Source organism: Camelina sativa, chromosome 6 (genome assembly GCF_000633955.1).
Source record: "Camelina sativa cultivar DH55 chromosome 6, Cs, whole genome shotgun sequence".
In the NCBI taxonomy this organism is placed as follows: Eukaryota; Viridiplantae; Streptophyta; class Magnoliopsida; order Brassicales; family Brassicaceae; genus Camelina; species Camelina sativa.
In genome coordinates, this window is record NC_025690.1 from 24,512,076 (window position 1) to 24,527,369 (window position 15,294).

Here is a 15,294-nt window from a genome sequence, read left to right on the forward strand (position 1 = left end):
CCGTCAATGGTGCTTGGGAGTTGGGAGGAAGAAAAAAAAATTGCCTAAAAAAAAACCTAAACTAAAACGTTGTCGTTTTCAAATAGAAGATTGAAGAAGAATAAAACAGGGCCAGCTCGAACTTTTGCACAACTCGGTCCTAGACGAGCTCGAAATATTAATAACAAAAATACAGGGTTACGGGTCCAAGATATTTAAACGAGCCGGGCCAACCCTGTAACTTTAAGCCCTTCTTAACATCGCTAAATGGGTCGAACGATGATAGCACAATAGCGCTTAATGGGCTTTTTGTTTTCTGTTTGGCTTGATAATTAAAACGATAACGTTTTGATTAGGGTTTCTTTTTGTTGCAGAACGACGTCGTTTTTTGTTTGTCTTCTCTAAGCTCATAGATTGAAGTCAAAACAGTCTTGTTCGGGTTTTGAGAGACAGAGAGGAGGTTTAAGCTTCTGGTTCTGTGTCGTTCGTGTTTGATCACAATCTTCGCATATCAGAAGGGTTGGGGTTTGGATTTTGCGCACTGTTGAGAATCAGCTTTTCCAGGTCCGTTTTCGTTTCAGGTTTTATGTTGAGAATCAGCTTTTCCAGGCTTTTCGTTTTCTGTTTTTTTTTTTTTTTTTGATTAGAGGAACTCAAATTAAGAACCTTTAATCGTTGTTCTGGTTCAATTAGTCTGAATTGTTGTTAGCTTTGAATTGAAATAGATGCCTCGAAGACCAATAGGAAGAAGATTGGCAAAGCATCAGCCTTTAGCATTTTCACCGTTTATGCGGTTACTTGCTTTTGCTTCAATGGCTAGGCGTGATTTGCCTCATCCTAAAGACTGTCAATGTTCTGAAGAGATCTCTTTTGGTGAGTAAACTATTATAGTTGAGACTTTTCTGTTCACAACCATTGTAAACTTGTAGTGATGTTATCTATCATTCTAATTTTGTAGATGAAAAGGAAAAAGTCCCTAAGTTATCTAGAAAAGAGAAAGATGAACAAAGTTCGGACTCGTCTGATGAAGAAGACTCTCAGGTAAGAGGGGTTAATTTGTTCTTCTGTTGGTTTTGTAGATGAAAAAAGCTATCTAATTTATCAATGTTTGTTGATCTTAAGGGAGATGTGCAAGCAGACTTTGAGTTCTTTGATCCAAAACCTACAGACTTTCATGGTGTGAAGACCCTATTACAGAACTATCTCGATGACAAGGAGTGGGATTTGAGCAGTTTTGTTGATTTGATTTTGGAACAAACAACTGTAGGAACTGTTGTGAAAGTAGCAGATGATGAGGACGAGTCAGTATTTGCTGTTGTCACTGCTCTTAACTTGGCAAGATATAAGGCAAGTCACAAACAAAGACTCACTTTAAACGTGTGCTCTGTATTATACATAAAGCTTGTTTAATTTGGTTTTTAGGCTTTGTTGGAGTGATTCTCTAATCTTGAAATGTTTTTGTTTGCATTTTGTTCAGGACAATAAGTGCTTTAGAGAGGTAAAAGAATTCCTTCGTAAAGTGTGTTCTGAAAAGAATATAACGAAGGATCTAGAAATGCTCTTGGAGAAAAAAGCACAAGATGTTGGTTTATTGGTTTCTCAAAGAGTAATGAATCTTCCCCCACAACTTCTTCCTCCTCTTTATGATGGGTTGTTCGATGAAGTTGCTTGGGCCACTGAAGATGAGGTTTCCATCTTTTTCATATTAACTCTTAGTGTAACAACTCCTTATAAGGAATACAAATTTTAACAGTTTTAAAGTTGTTCCTGTTTATATAGCCTACAGGAGAGCTTCGTAGATCATTCCGCTTCAAGTCATATCTTCTAGTCACCAAGATTTACAAGGTACTTTTGTGTTTCTTTTAAGACTTTGGTTTGTCAGGCTATCTTGTTTGTATTAGTGATGTGATATGTATTCTTGGTTATATAGCTGAAGAATCCTCAGCAGAGAAAACCTCGCCGTGGTGAAGAAGACATTGAAGAAACAATATTTCTTAAGCCTGAAGATGAACTTTTCCTCGAGGTAACTTATTCGTGACATATAATTTTACTCGATTTATTGTGTAGTGAAGGAAAAATAGTTATTCTCTGAATATTTGTTGAAAATTTTGCATTTGCAGCTTAGCTCTTGGTCCTTCACATTCCCCATGTGCTCACAGCTCGTTACTTCTCAAGAAGTAAGTTTTATTTCTCCGGGCTTATTTCTCCACATAGTTTTGATTTTAATTGTTTCTGTCTTGTGATTTTTTTTGGTTTTACCGGCGATTCTTACAGATGAAGAATTATCAGCTGATGGGTTTAGTGATGGCCGTGGAAGCAAACAAGATTCCTAAATTCAGACAGCTGTTGAACTCTCTCATTGATTAACAATGGTGAACATCATCTTCTTCTTCTTCTTCGTTAAAGATTCAGTTGTATCGATTCCCGCCAGTTTTGATTTGGTTAACATTGTACTGTGTGTATTTCCTGCAAAATTATGAGGCTCTGTTTTGTGGGAAACAATGTCTCTCAAAAATAGTATTTCTGATAATTCATTTTTAAATCATCCAAACCAAACAATTACACGTAGCACCATTGTGAAAGTAGCAAATATTATTCGTAACGCATAAATTACAAAACATAAAGAAATGCATCACAAATAAAAGTTGTTGTTGGGAGGTGGCTCCACCCAAAGGTGGTGGTAAGACGCTCGGTGTGTTGGAGGGGGATCAGAGCTTATGAGATCACCGAGGGAGTAGTACATGCCATATTGCTCAAATTCATCAATACACGAAGAATATATTTTGTTCCTATGCACCGTGGAGAGACCAGCTCTTACAAAAGAGGCAGGCAAACTTGTAAATATTGTCAAGCCACCAAGATCTCTCTTCTCTTGCCATTCCTTGCGTTTAGAATTTAGTTTAAACACGGATGGGTTGCTGTTGTCGTAGTGTGTATAAATAACAAAGATGTCTCCTTCATGCTCCGTCATAAACACTGGGTTAAAGTTATCTAAATAATCAAAGGCGGGACATGGTTTCTTCAGTGGAAGAACATTCCATGTGGCTTCTTTAGACGGATGGAAAACCCCAAGATAGCCGCAGGTACTGAGACAGTAAAACATGCCATTGGAGAAGACACATTTCCCCCAAATGCGAAAGGGTAACTGGTTCTCAAACGAGTACGTAATCCATACGGTTTCACCAGGCCGCCAAGTATCGACCACAACAGTTGCGTTAATTTGGGTGTACGAGATCACCATACAGCTAGCTGATGTAGGAGCGGCTGAGAAAGCTAACCAACGGAAGCTGCGTGTGCAGGGTAAGTAGAAGGTCTCACGGGTAAACGGGTTACGAAGAAGTGGTGTCAGGTCTTGAGTCGAAAGCACCCAACAATCCTTTGAAAAAGCGGGGTTATGGGAACAATGCAACGTCCCTGGGAATTGGAGCTTACATGTTGGAAACCGTAATGGGTAAGGGATAGCGTCCCCCTTACTATGCATTGAGTATCGTGAGTTAAAAAGCAGAGGAGGAGGAAGAATCTGAAACTTGCGAACAGAGACAGCTGCTTCGCACCATGCCTTGCAGACAGCGGAAGCTTGTATGTTGGCTTTTAATCCAAGGCCGGACAGTATCTTCCGCAGGATATCTAAGGGTATTAGATTCCCCCACAAGCCTCCTATATCACACTTGTTCTTCTTTTTCGATCCATCCTTAGCTTTTTTTGCAGTGCATCTGAGGATTAGAAGAAAGAAGAATCTGGGGTAAGTTCTAACGAGAATCTAGAGTGGAGTATTGTCACTGATGTTAAGAGTGTGTTGCTATAGTGAAAGCTACCAACTCTAGGTATGTTCACGTAAGCAGCTAGCATATGAACACCAACATAAACCCTAATATTGATTGGAACAAAAAAGAGAAGAAAAAACACTCACGATTGGAGCTTTCTTATTCTTCTTTTTGAATCGGACACTGGAACGGAAACTGCTTCAACTATGGGCTTCACTGTGACCAAAGACGGCGATGTTGCTGCCGTGTATGTTCGACGGCGCGGCCTCATTTTTTGTTTCGATGAGAGGACTAAAAAAAAAGTGTAATGTGTTTTGTAAGTTGTGTGTGACATGCAAAAACATTAATGGAATTCTTATAAATGGGCCTGAGCCCAGCAAAACGAGTAATTGTTATGGTCCATACTGTTGATTTATTTTGATTTATTTAGACAAGTACCCCTCTGAACTCTCTGATAATGTTCGAATTGACCATAAAACAAAATATCTAACAAATTATATTCAACATGACCGATCCATCAAATTAAGCGATTTAATTACAATGATGATTTAATCGTTCTTATGAGTTATGGCTGACTAATTATATAATTTTTATCACTGTAAGAAGATTAGAAAAAAAAAACAAAAGAAAGAATACTTACTTTAAAGTTTAAACAAAAGAAAGTGTCTCTCCATCTCCTTCAACGCGTAGAAGAAAGGGTTCAGACGACTCAAAGTGTTAGTTTCGTAAGATGTGGCGAAGATCTGTTGTGTCACGTATCTCGTCGAGGATCTCTGTTTCTTCTTCGTTACCAACAAACCCTAGACTGATTCCTTGGTCTCGCGAATTGTGTGTCGTTAATAGCTTCACCGAGCCTCCGCTTCCTTCGGAATCAACTGCTAAGTTAGGGATCACTGGGGTTAGATCCGATGCCAATCGAGTTTTTGCCTCAGGTACTGTCGCCGCCGCAGCTACCACCGGTGAGGTTTCGTCTAGAGTTGCGGCTGTGGCTGGATTAGGGCATCACTACGCTCGTTGTTATTGGGAGCTTTCTAAAGCTCGACTTAGGTATGTGTTTTACTTTCTCGTTTCTCATGGGAATTTGAAAAAAATTGGAAATTTCCATTTTTCTGGATTCAGAATCCTCATTTTTGTTTGATTGATGTTCGTAGTATGCTCGTGGTTGCGACTTCTGGCACTGGTTATATTCTTGGTACGGGAAATGCTGCGATTAGCTTCCCGGGGCTTTGTTACACATGTGCTGGAACCATGATGATTGCTGCATCTGCTAATTCCTTGAATCAGGTTATAGTCTTTGAAAAAATCTGTTATAACAGTACTAAAGCCATTGAAATGTTGAAATTTTTTGGAATCATTGTTGTGTTTATGTAGTTGATCTTGCTTCCTTGTTATCCATTTATTAGATTTTTGAGATAAGCAATGATGCGAAGATGAAGAGAACAATGTTTCGGCCATTGCCTTCAGGACGTATTAGTGTTCCACACGCTGTTGCATGGGCAACTATTGCTGGTGCTTCTGGTGCTTGTTTGTTGGCTAGCAAGGTGAGTGTTTGTTTCTATATAGTTTCTATGTTTTATAGCTCCAAGTTAGAGAGATTATGAATCTAATCTTTTGCTTCCACGACAAGGTTATTGCAGACTAATATGTTGGCTGCTGGACTTGCATCTGCCAATCTTGTCCTTTATGCATTTGTTTATACTCCGTTGAAGCAACTTCACCCTATCAATACATGGGTTGGGGCTGTTGTTGGTGCCATACCACCATTGCTTGGGTAAATTGTTTTTCCTTTTCCTCTTTATTTCACTTAGTTCATGTTTGCTTTTCCCTGAGTTTAAGTTTCTATGACCGAGTTTTAGCAAATTTATTTAAGCAGTTTCTGATTTGTAAGGCTTTCATAGCTTTTCTTCAAAATGGAATCATTGTTCGCCATATTTATGCTTAGTTATCTTTGATTTTTTCAGGTGGGCTGCAGCTTCTGGTCAGATTTCATACAATTCGATGATTCTTCCAGCTGCTCTTTACTTTTGGCAGATCCCTCATTTTATGGCCCTTGCGCATCTCTGCCGTAATGATTATGCAGCTGGAGGGTAAGACCATATGGTTTCATATAAGATTAGAATGTCTTTTGAGATCTTTGAAAGAGTTCTAAGTCTTTTGAATGATCTCAGTGTCCTAGATAGTGCTAGATAATAAAAAGTGTAAAGTGTCACAGCAGCCTACTTTCTGGCGGCTTGATAATGAGTTTCCTCTGCTTAGAAATTTAACATTGGCAAATATTGCAACCAAGACCCAAGTTTTGATTTTGTGTCTTATTACCTTGCTTTCAGTTACAAGATGCTGTCACTCTTTGATCCGTCAGGGAAGAGAATAGCAGCAGTGGCTCTTAGGAACTGCTTTTACATGGTCCCTCTCGGTTTCATTGCCTATGACTGTGAGTCTTGTGGATTCATCTTTCTTTAGTTCAAAGGCTGCACTACTACTGTGTCTCTGATTTATTGGTGTTCCTTCCATTTTTGTGACAGGGGGATTAACGTCAAGTTGGTTTTGCTTCGAATCAACACTTCTCACAATAGCAATTGCTGCAACAGCATTTTCATTCTACCGAGACCGGACAATGCATAAAGCAAGGAAGATGTTCCATGCGAGTCTTCTCTTCCTTCCTGTTTTCATGTCTGGTCTTCTTCTACACAGAGTCTCTAATGATGATCAGCAACAACTCGTAGCAGAAGAAGCCAGTTTAGCAAATGAAGTAAAAACTCCCAGACGAAAGAGACGTGTAGCTCAACCTCCAGTGGCTTACGCTTCTGCTGCACCGTTCCCTTTCCTCCCAGCTCCTTCCTTCTATTCTCCATAATAAAACCATTGAGCAAGCTCTTGAAACTTTTTGGAGACAGAAGTGAAGAACATTCTGATTTTTGTTCTTGAGTTTAAATCTTTGTGGTTAATAAGGAAGTGGAGAACGCATACAATTTTTTTTTTTTTTTTTGCTCCACATAATTGTATTTTTCCAAAGTCATGAAACCATATACAAACACAGTTGCCTAAAAAAGCACAAAAGCAACAAGATTTGTACGGTTAAGATCGAAGTAGGATACTATTAACTAAATTTGGGCTTTGAGAATTATGTTGGACTTTGGGGGGGTTTGTGGTTATTTGAACCGAAAGAAGTGTAATCCGAAAGACTTCAACTAGTTGTAAGAAGCAACAAACATATACTACAACACAAAACAGTTGGGATTTTGTAGTTTAAGTGTGCTTGTTGACTCGCATCTACAGCTAAAAAAGCAACCTAGAAAGCCTATAGACCGTACGTAACAGGGCTTGTTCCCTAGATGGCCTGTAATGGACTTTGAGATTTTATGAGCTATATGGCTAAATGCATTTAGCCCAAAAGGCCCATTTATTCACTATGACTAGTAGTGTGCTCTGGCCTATTTCTCCATTTCTGCTCATACTAATTTCCCATCGGACATTTTGTGTTCGATCTACAGCTGCTAGGGTTTTATTTTGTTTTCTCTCTCTTCTTTTGGAGATTTCTGCTGCAGTAACTAGGATTTGATAACTCTATATGCCGTGATGGCTTCCCAAAATGTTTCAAATGATGTTAAGGCCTCACTTGGTCCCGTCGGACTCGATCGGGTATGCCCTATTCGAATGCTTTGCTACTCTTTTGGACTTTATTAGTTTCTGATTTGCAACTCAATTCACGTTATATATATACTCTGCTAGGATTTGGTACTTTTATATACTCTGCTAGGGTTTGGTACTTTTATAAGTGTTTCGAGTTTTATCTAAACCTGCAAGATATTTATTTTTTGTCCAATCGTGTTTCACTTTCAATGCTTATGGATGATATTATTGGTGATATAACCATTACAAATGACGGTGTTAATATTCTTAGGATGTTGGGGGTCGAACACCAAGCTACCAAGGTATACTTGATATATTCGTGATGGTTATAATACAAATATTCATGCAAAGATTTGTGTTGATATTCTGGGTTTGGTTATCTGCAGAATAGACCAGAGAAAGGATGCGAGGACAAGTGTCTATCTAAATTGAAAACTCGAGTCGTAGATTTACTCAAAAGTATTAGTTGATTCATTTTGTCATAAATCTTCTTCATTTTTGTGGGGTTTTGGATACAGAGTTCAGTCTAATTTAGATAAGATGAATGAAGTTTTCATATCTAATGCCTGAGATACTTTTTTCTATACTCATTTGAGTGTGCATTTTTTAACATCTAAAGAGTGTAGTATGTATGACCTGATAATAATGGATTTGTACAGACCCTCAGGCTTTGGTGCAGCATGTTCCTTTAACGAACTAGTTGCTTCTCGTCTAACTTCAACAGAGGAGCAAACTCCTCAACGAATTGGCTAATACCTTCACCCTGCGCATGTTAAAAACCAAAAGAGCTAAACCTTCACAAACAAATCAAGATTAAACCAAAAAAAACTGCAAATATTTCATCAAACGAGGCTAGTCTCCATGATCTTATGATAGAAGATCTCGCTTTGACCTCGCTTTTCATTTTCTCCATGATCTTATGATAGAGTCTGGTAGCTTCAATTTCATCCATATTGTAATACGTTTGCAATTCTTGAGTAGTTTCGTCCAAAGTTGAGTAACGCTTGAAGTGTTTCAGCAAGACTTCCTGGATTGTTGTTTGTTCCTTGTTCTGTTGGATTTGAAATGTAAGTATTTGAAGGAACTGCAGAGCACTTTCAGCATCTTCCAAATTACTATCAGGAAGCAATGGAGGCACTGTCTCATTCTGTGAATCCTCCTGGAGGCCTTCGTTGTGTGCAGATGCAACAACTAATTTATGATACTCTACTCTTACCTTTATGTTCATTTTTCTCAGAATTTGATGATAAAGTAGATTAGCTTCAGTTGCATCCAGATTCTTCTGTTTCAGTTCATCAGCCATTTTCTCCGAAGCTGAGTAATGCTGGAAGCATTTCAGCAAGACTTCCTCGTATGCAGTTGTGTTCCTTTTCAGTTGGTTGTCGCGTGCTAAGGTCTCAAGGAACTCTGCCAGAGTAAAAGCATCTTCCAACTTAGGCTGCTGCTGTACACTTCTTTCACGATCACATTTAAGTTGACATAAACTCTGATAATCTGCTCTCACCTCCTTTTTCATCTTCATCATAGTACTCTCATATAGTTCAGTAGCTTGACGATGATCCATATACTGGCTCAATTTCTCAAGGGTTTCCTCTGAACTAGAGAAACCGTCTAAGCATTTAAAGAAAGTTTCCAGGGGTGCAACTGATTCCTCGCTCTGTTGGATTTTACCTGCTAAGATACCAATAAAGTCTCTAGCCGTAAGCGCATCTTGCAACTCACACGGTTGTGCACTTGTTACCACAGAAGCAGAAGCAACCGTTGAGGATGTAGAATGTGAGGTAACCAACAGTGGAGCGACTTGAGCAGCAATTGAACATAATCTCTTGTATTCTTCTTTGAAGCTGGTTCTCAGTTTGGTCATGTAACTGTAAATGAGTAGACAGGCTTGATTTTGATCCATATACTTGCTCAATTCGCCAACTGTTTCTTCTAAAGTTAAGTACCTCCGGACACATTGCAGGAAAACTTTTTTGCATGCAACAGTTTACGGATCTCCTAACTTTTTTGAGTAGCACGCTTTCCATGAGTAAAATGCTTACAGGCATGGACGTAGATTCTAGAAATACGCCGAGCAGGAGTATGAAGCTTGTGTGCAGAGCTGCAATGGTCAGGCACAACAGAATAGAGTGAAATCTCAAGTGCAGCAACTTCTCTAAGCTCCTCTTCTAGTTTCTCGATTCTCGTCTCTAGATGCTCAATCCTGTCTTCAAAGTTCCCACCCTTATTCTCTGTAACATCAGCCGCCTCGTTCTCACTTTCAGCACTAAGAGCACCGTTCGAAGCATCTTCCCAGACATCAGCATTGATACCTTCTCGAGCATCTGTATCAGTGTTAGCATCTTTACAATCTTGTTCATCAACATCTTTCTCCAAAATCACAAACGGATCCACTTCTTTTGTCCACAACTCTGCTAGAATCTGATTCCTGATGAGCATCTGCAGAGGCAATGGCGGCGCCGTTATTATCATCCAAGTAACGAACATCTACTGACTCGTAAGCCTCAGACGGTTCTGATTGTGTGGTTGAATCACTTGCCACTGTAGAGATAGTACTAGACACTTCCTTAGCATCCTGTTTCTCTTGTTCTGACAATCTTTTCTGGCTATTCGTCTTCTGCCGCTTTTGATCTTTTCTTACACTCTTGGTAGATCGCTTAGACTGGACATTGTTAGCTGTTCTTGCCTTCATCATTGTTACACTCTTTGGTATATATATACCTGCCACCAAACAGACTCCACGATTCTAGAGAATACCCAAAACTCGATTTTCTCGAGTGCAGTAGTAAATGTCTCAGTTTCTTGCCAATCCTCCAAAAGCTGTTGGAAACCATTCTTCCATCTCAGGTTTGTTTTCTTGCCTGAATCACCATTTGATTCAGAGATGCGTGTAATGCGAGACGTACCAAAAGCTTGCGAAATAATCTGCCTTAGAGCTATGATGTTTGATAACCAGAAGGTCAACCTAACAAATGGGAGCCAAGAGAAAACATTTGCTTTGATCACAACTGAGAAGACTCAATATCCTGAAAGGTCACACACATATCAAATATAGTCTGCCTACCTCGAAACATCATTTCCACAAGATTTAGCAACCAAAACAAGACCAGAAACAGAGTTTCTAGCAATCGTAGCACGCTTTCCATGAGTAAAATGCTTACAGGCATGGACGTAGATTCTAGAAATACGCCGAGCAGGAGTATGAAGCTTGTGTGCAGAGCTGCAATGGTCAGGCACAACAGAATAGAGTGAAATCTCAAGTGCAGCAACTTCTCTAAGCTCCTCTTCTAGTTTCTCGATTCTCGTCTCTAGATGCTCAATCTTGTCTTCAAAGTTCCCACCCTTATTCTCTGTAACATCAGCCGCCTCGTTCTCACTTTCAGCACTAAGAGCACCGTTCGAAGCATCTTCCCAGACATCAGCATTGATACCTTCTCGAGCATCTGTATCAGTGTTAGCATCTTTACAATCTTGTTCATCAACATCTTTCTCCAAAATCACAAACGGATCCACTTCTTTTGTCCACAACTCTGCTAGAATCTGATTCCTGATGAGCATCTGCAGAGGCAATGGCGGCGCCGTTATTATCATCCAAGTAACGAACATCTACTGACTCGTAAGCCTCAGACGGATCTGATTGTGTGGTTGAATCACTTGCTACTGTAGAGATAATACTAGACACTTCCTTAGCATCCTGTTTCTCTTGTTCTGACAATCTTTTCTGGCTATTCGTCTTCTGCAGCTTTTGATCTTTTCTTACTCTCTTGGTAGATCGCTTAGACTGGACATTGTTAGCTGTTCTTGCCTTCATCATTAAACTCGTCCAACGCAAGCCAAAGCAACAGTTATATTAAACTCCCCCAAGCAAGAAAACAATCCAAGAAGATTTGTGTAACCCTACAGAGAATAAAAAGTCAGTGATAATCCTCAAACATTAATGATCTTTAGATTTTGGTTGAGCAAATAGATTTTTAAAAAAACACAACTAGATAAGATATATTCCTGTTACTGAAAACGACAACAAATAATGGAGTAGGAAAATGACACAATTGGTACTTGCTACGTTTTGTCTGATTCTACAGTATCATTTTGGGGTCCCAGCATATGGGTGCATTCACATAGGCATGTTACAAGAATGGTTAAACTATGTATGAGTTACAGTAATGATTAAACTAACTAGATATGATAAAAACTCAGGAACTGAATTTTCTAAGGTATCCCAAAAATATATAAAGTTGCAGAGAGTGATAGAGAGAAGCAAAGCATGAAACGACCATGAGGACTAGGAAAAGAAAGGAAGATTACCTGAAAAGGTAGGTCCAGAAGAAACAGAACACCCAAAAGAACAAGAAGAAGCAGATTGATTATGAGAAAGTGGTGTGTTTCACATCGAAATCATTACGAAACCCATTTTTGCTTGTCTACTCTCAGATTTGCGTCACTGACCTGTCTTTATCTATGCGTCACTAAGATTACCTGTCTTCTATCTGTAATCCATATAATAAACAAAGCTACTTACTTACTCTCTCTCTCACTCTCTATGTCTCTTTCACTATGGGAAGCTCCGAATGCGGGAAGTTATGGATGGTGAATATATTTAAATATAGAAAAGAACATGGATCGTGTTCGGTACGGACTGTAATCGTGGTCGTGTGACTCATGGAAGTTTGTGTCGGTGGCTCTAGTGTTTACCGGGAATAGCCGGTTTACATTACCAGAGAGAAAAGAAAAGTAGCTTCTCTTTTAAATGACCGTTGTGTCCTTTTTTTTCCTTTCGTCCAAAAACAATTGACATGAATCTACTGTAAGAAGCAACAAACATCCACAACACAGAACAGTTGGGATTTAGTAGTTTTAAGTGTGCTTCTTGACTTGTTTATTCTTTGTATACCCTCTTTTCGAGACTAAGTCCCTTTTGTATGATGCGGGTTGAGCTTTTTATGTTATATGCCCTCCTATCCTTTTGTCATGGCTGATGGAACCGTCGTCTTTCCAACACTTTGGACAGAGCTTATGGATCTTAACCAAGCTAATGAAATATATAGCATCCATGTGAACTTTTGTTTCAAGTCCATGTCTCATACATAGATCTTAAAAGTTCTTATAGCTTACACTGTTATGAGGGTATACCAATAAAGTGTGCATATCCCAGATGCTATGTGGTGCCTCTTATGAATGTGGTCAAACTCTAGTCTATCCAACTTAGTAGCTCTTATAGTAAGTATCTGATTCCACAGCACCTAAAGCACTAATATCATTTGACTTGGACAAAATATAGACAAGCAAGACTCAAAAAATTCTCCTTGGATTCATTTGTTCAAGTCTTCATGTTTTGGACCTCAAAATATGAAAAACGAATCCATACTCGGATTCTCTTATCACCATATGACAATCATCATAAACCGTGTTGTTAAGAATCTTGATATCACGCAAATCCACCACAATCCCTGGCTTTTCCGAAGCTATAAGACAAGTAATCGCATCTACAGCTAAAGGAAAACTGTGAAATATGAAACATGTATAGTTTAATAGTATTATATATCTAAGCAACATCCAGGTCCAGGGTTAAATTCATATTTCTTAGTATACAAAAGAAATAGAGAGAAGCTCTAACTACTTGAAATATGCAAGAAAACAGAGAATCTTTAACTACTTGAAAACTTGAGAAGATTGAAAAGGAAAACACAAAAGTTAATTCACTGCATAAATGTTACAGAAATAACTTGGTGGTTGGTTTCTATGATAGTGCAGAGAAAAACATATAGGAACAAGAACAACAATGGATAAAAGAGACCCAAACTTCACATTATATTTGTATCTCACACATATCAACCAAGTAATTGGAGTTAAGTTAAAAAAAAAAGTGAAAGAATTGTTACCAACAGAGAAGATTAGAGAGTTACCTGGACTGTAGTACTGCATTCCACCTGCATCTTTGGTTTTCACTGTTAGGCCTTAATTCCTGAATCTGGAAATTTTGCTAGACCATGGAGACAATGTTAGATGTTAGGCCTTTTATCTTATAAACAGCATACTCTATGTTCCTTTTAACTACATTACACATTCTCAAGGTTCATCCACAGAATAGATCGTCAGATTGGTAATTCATGGGTTTTCTTTGGCTAGCTCTCTGAGTGGAGTTACTAAATTATGGGAGAAGCCTCAAGTTTACAAACATGATTGCTGTCTTGAAAGATCATTAATTTTACGCCAAAGAGGGAATATTACAAATACACCTATGACATAATCTACATCCTGAATCTAGTCTATGAAATACAATCAATTAACATAATCTCCATTTCTAGAAAATACATGCATATCATGAGATCATCTAGATGTGATTAACTCATCAGTACCTACTTTGGTTTATGAGGATGTAAAGACGAACAAGAGAATTATGATCCAAAGTTAATACAGTTTTAACTAACTATATATAATGACACTTGACAAAATGTGATTTTAGCATAAAGGTTCCTTGTAAAAGCTTCAAGAAACTATAAACAAAGAGGTCCATAAAGAAGTTAGTTAGCTGATCTAATAAGAGGTAGATTCTTGCGTCTCCTCTTAGACCGAGCACGACGCCTTAGCATCCACAAGATCAGCAAGAAACCAATCAAAACCAGCTGAAGTGCGAAGACTAGCTTCATACCTGGACACAACAACAACAACATCTCTCGTAATTCGGTTGGCTAGACAATCGAAGAAAATACAAATTTTAGCATTAGAAGAAGAAAAAAACAAGACAAACCTTGGAGATTCTTGACCATGTCCTGAAGATCCACTAAGGTATTAGAATCCTTTAAGGAAGTGGTAGAACCGAGTTTCCTGTCTACAGATTTATGGTTGGTTCTAGGTTTGTAGATGTAGTTAACATTACCACCCATTACGCATGTGTTGGGACAACCAATGCTACTTTCGTACTCATCACTTCCATCACAGCAATCTGAAGACAGAACAATAACATGATCATACACCAAGAGAGAGCTTAAACGAGAATCATTCAGCAAAGATATTACTAACCACAGATTTCATCGTTTATACGAGAAGAGTAAACGAACTTTGGTGAACTTCCTATGTTCCTACAGTAAAACTTGCCATTTGGACATGCTGAAGTTCCTGAAATAAAAAGGGTAACAAACATTGATACAATCAATCAATCAACCAGATTATATAGCTGAAGAAATTGAGAAACTTTCTAATTATGCATCATCTCAACAAACAAACAAACAAAAGACACATTTTTTTTCAAAACTGAAGTTATGAAAGAGAATCTGATCCGATAAAAATGGATTCATACTACAAAATCTTTGACTGGGCAAGAAATTAAAGTCTCGTCTGAGCTCTCTGGATTCTAAAATTAGGTGTTGGAGGAAGAGAAGGGGGGGAGGGAGTACCAGGCTCATCGGTGCCGTCGAGACAATCGCAGAAGTTGTCGTTAAGACGGTCTCTATGGAATGATTTGGAGCCATCTTTGCATCTGATAATATCTGCTTCGAAATACTTTTCATCTGTCTCACAACAAAGAACAAAGTAACTAAAGAATAAGAGATTAATCGATAGAAAGATAAAAGAGTGAGAGTGATCGAAGAAGTAACCTAAGGGGTGAACGCCAACGAGGGGAGAGGTCGAAGCGACGGAGACGACGAAGGCGAGTTACGAACACAACACGACGCACTGCAGCAGCATCGTGATGTGTTCAGTTGACTCGCATTTGGACAAAACCGACGCCGTCATAAGTAATTCGAGTTCTCTCTAATCGGACCAAACTCTCTGGTTAAACGAGACTCGAAGTCGAAGCTTTTTTATGTGTTGGGCTTGGGTCTATAAATTAACGACTTTGGTTAGGTTTTGGTATTTTGCAATTATATCAGAGAACCGATGTTGGTAGAGTTAAACGAGTAAACCGGGTTGGTTAAAGGCT

The 15,294-nt window shown here is 38.7% G+C and overlaps 4 protein-coding genes and 2 pseudogenes across 7 annotated transcripts; 2 read left to right on the forward strand and 4 right to left on the reverse strand.

The window, feature by feature from the left end:
- Positions 383-2,509, forward strand: LOC104793397 (protein BCCIP homolog). Of its 2 annotated transcripts, none has more exons than XM_010519750.2 (9): positions 383-543; positions 705-852; positions 938-1,020; positions 1,102-1,326; positions 1,457-1,666; positions 1,759-1,824; positions 1,910-2,002; positions 2,100-2,156; positions 2,254-2,509. In XM_010519750.2, exons 2-9 carry the CDS (start codon positions 705-707, stop codon positions 2,344-2,346), a joined length of 975 nt encoding a protein of 324 aa, XP_010518052.1. In that variant the 5' UTR covers positions 383-543; the 3' UTR covers positions 2,347-2,509. The 2 variants fall into 2 exon arrangements, with proteins under 2 accessions (XP_010518052.1, XP_010518053.1); XM_010519751.2 differs by lacking the exon at positions 383-543 and adding an exon at positions 573-588 and having other exon boundaries at positions 2,254-2,346.
- LOC104793396 (F-box/kelch-repeat protein At3g18720-like) lies at positions 2,359-4,014 on the reverse strand. Its single transcript, XM_019246444.1, has 2 exons — positions 3,890-4,014; positions 2,359-3,692 (listed from the first exon to the last, which is right to left on the reverse strand). The coding sequence occupies exons 1-2, from the start codon at positions 4,012-4,014 to the stop codon at positions 2,612-2,614; spliced, it is 1,206 nt and encodes a 401-aa protein (XP_019101989.1). The 3' UTR covers positions 2,359-2,611.
- LOC104793395 (protoheme IX farnesyltransferase, mitochondrial-like) lies at positions 4,363-7,985 on the forward strand. 2 transcript variants are annotated; one of them, XM_010519747.2, is made up of 9 exons: positions 4,363-4,790; positions 4,895-5,027; positions 5,147-5,284; positions 5,381-5,514; positions 5,705-5,830; positions 6,071-6,174; positions 6,266-7,382; positions 7,645-7,675; positions 7,760-7,985. In XM_010519747.2, the coding sequence occupies exons 1-7, from the start codon at positions 4,474-4,476 to the stop codon at positions 6,595-6,597; spliced, it is 1,284 nt and encodes a 427-aa protein (XP_010518049.1). In that variant the 5' UTR covers positions 4,363-4,473; the 3' UTR covers positions 6,598-7,382; positions 7,645-7,675; positions 7,760-7,985. The 2 variants fall into 2 exon arrangements, with proteins under 2 accessions (XP_010518049.1, XP_010518050.1); XM_010519748.2 differs by having other exon boundaries at positions 7,765-7,985.
- Positions 7,822-9,304, reverse strand: LOC104793394. 2 transcript variants are annotated; one of them, XM_019226848.1, is made up of 2 exons: positions 8,590-9,304; positions 7,822-8,136 (listed from the first exon to the last, which is right to left on the reverse strand). In XM_019226848.1, the coding sequence occupies exons 1-2, from the start codon at positions 9,274-9,276 to the stop codon at positions 8,062-8,064; spliced, it is 762 nt and encodes a 253-aa protein (XP_019082393.1). In that variant the 5' UTR covers positions 9,277-9,304; the 3' UTR covers positions 7,822-8,061. The 2 variants fall into 2 exon arrangements, with proteins under 2 accessions (XP_019082393.1, XP_010518047.1); XM_010519745.1 differs by having other exon boundaries at positions 8,266-9,304.
- On the reverse strand, positions 7,822-12,060 carry LOC109124941 (annotated as a pseudogene).
- LOC104793393 lies at positions 13,051-15,170 on the reverse strand (annotated as a pseudogene).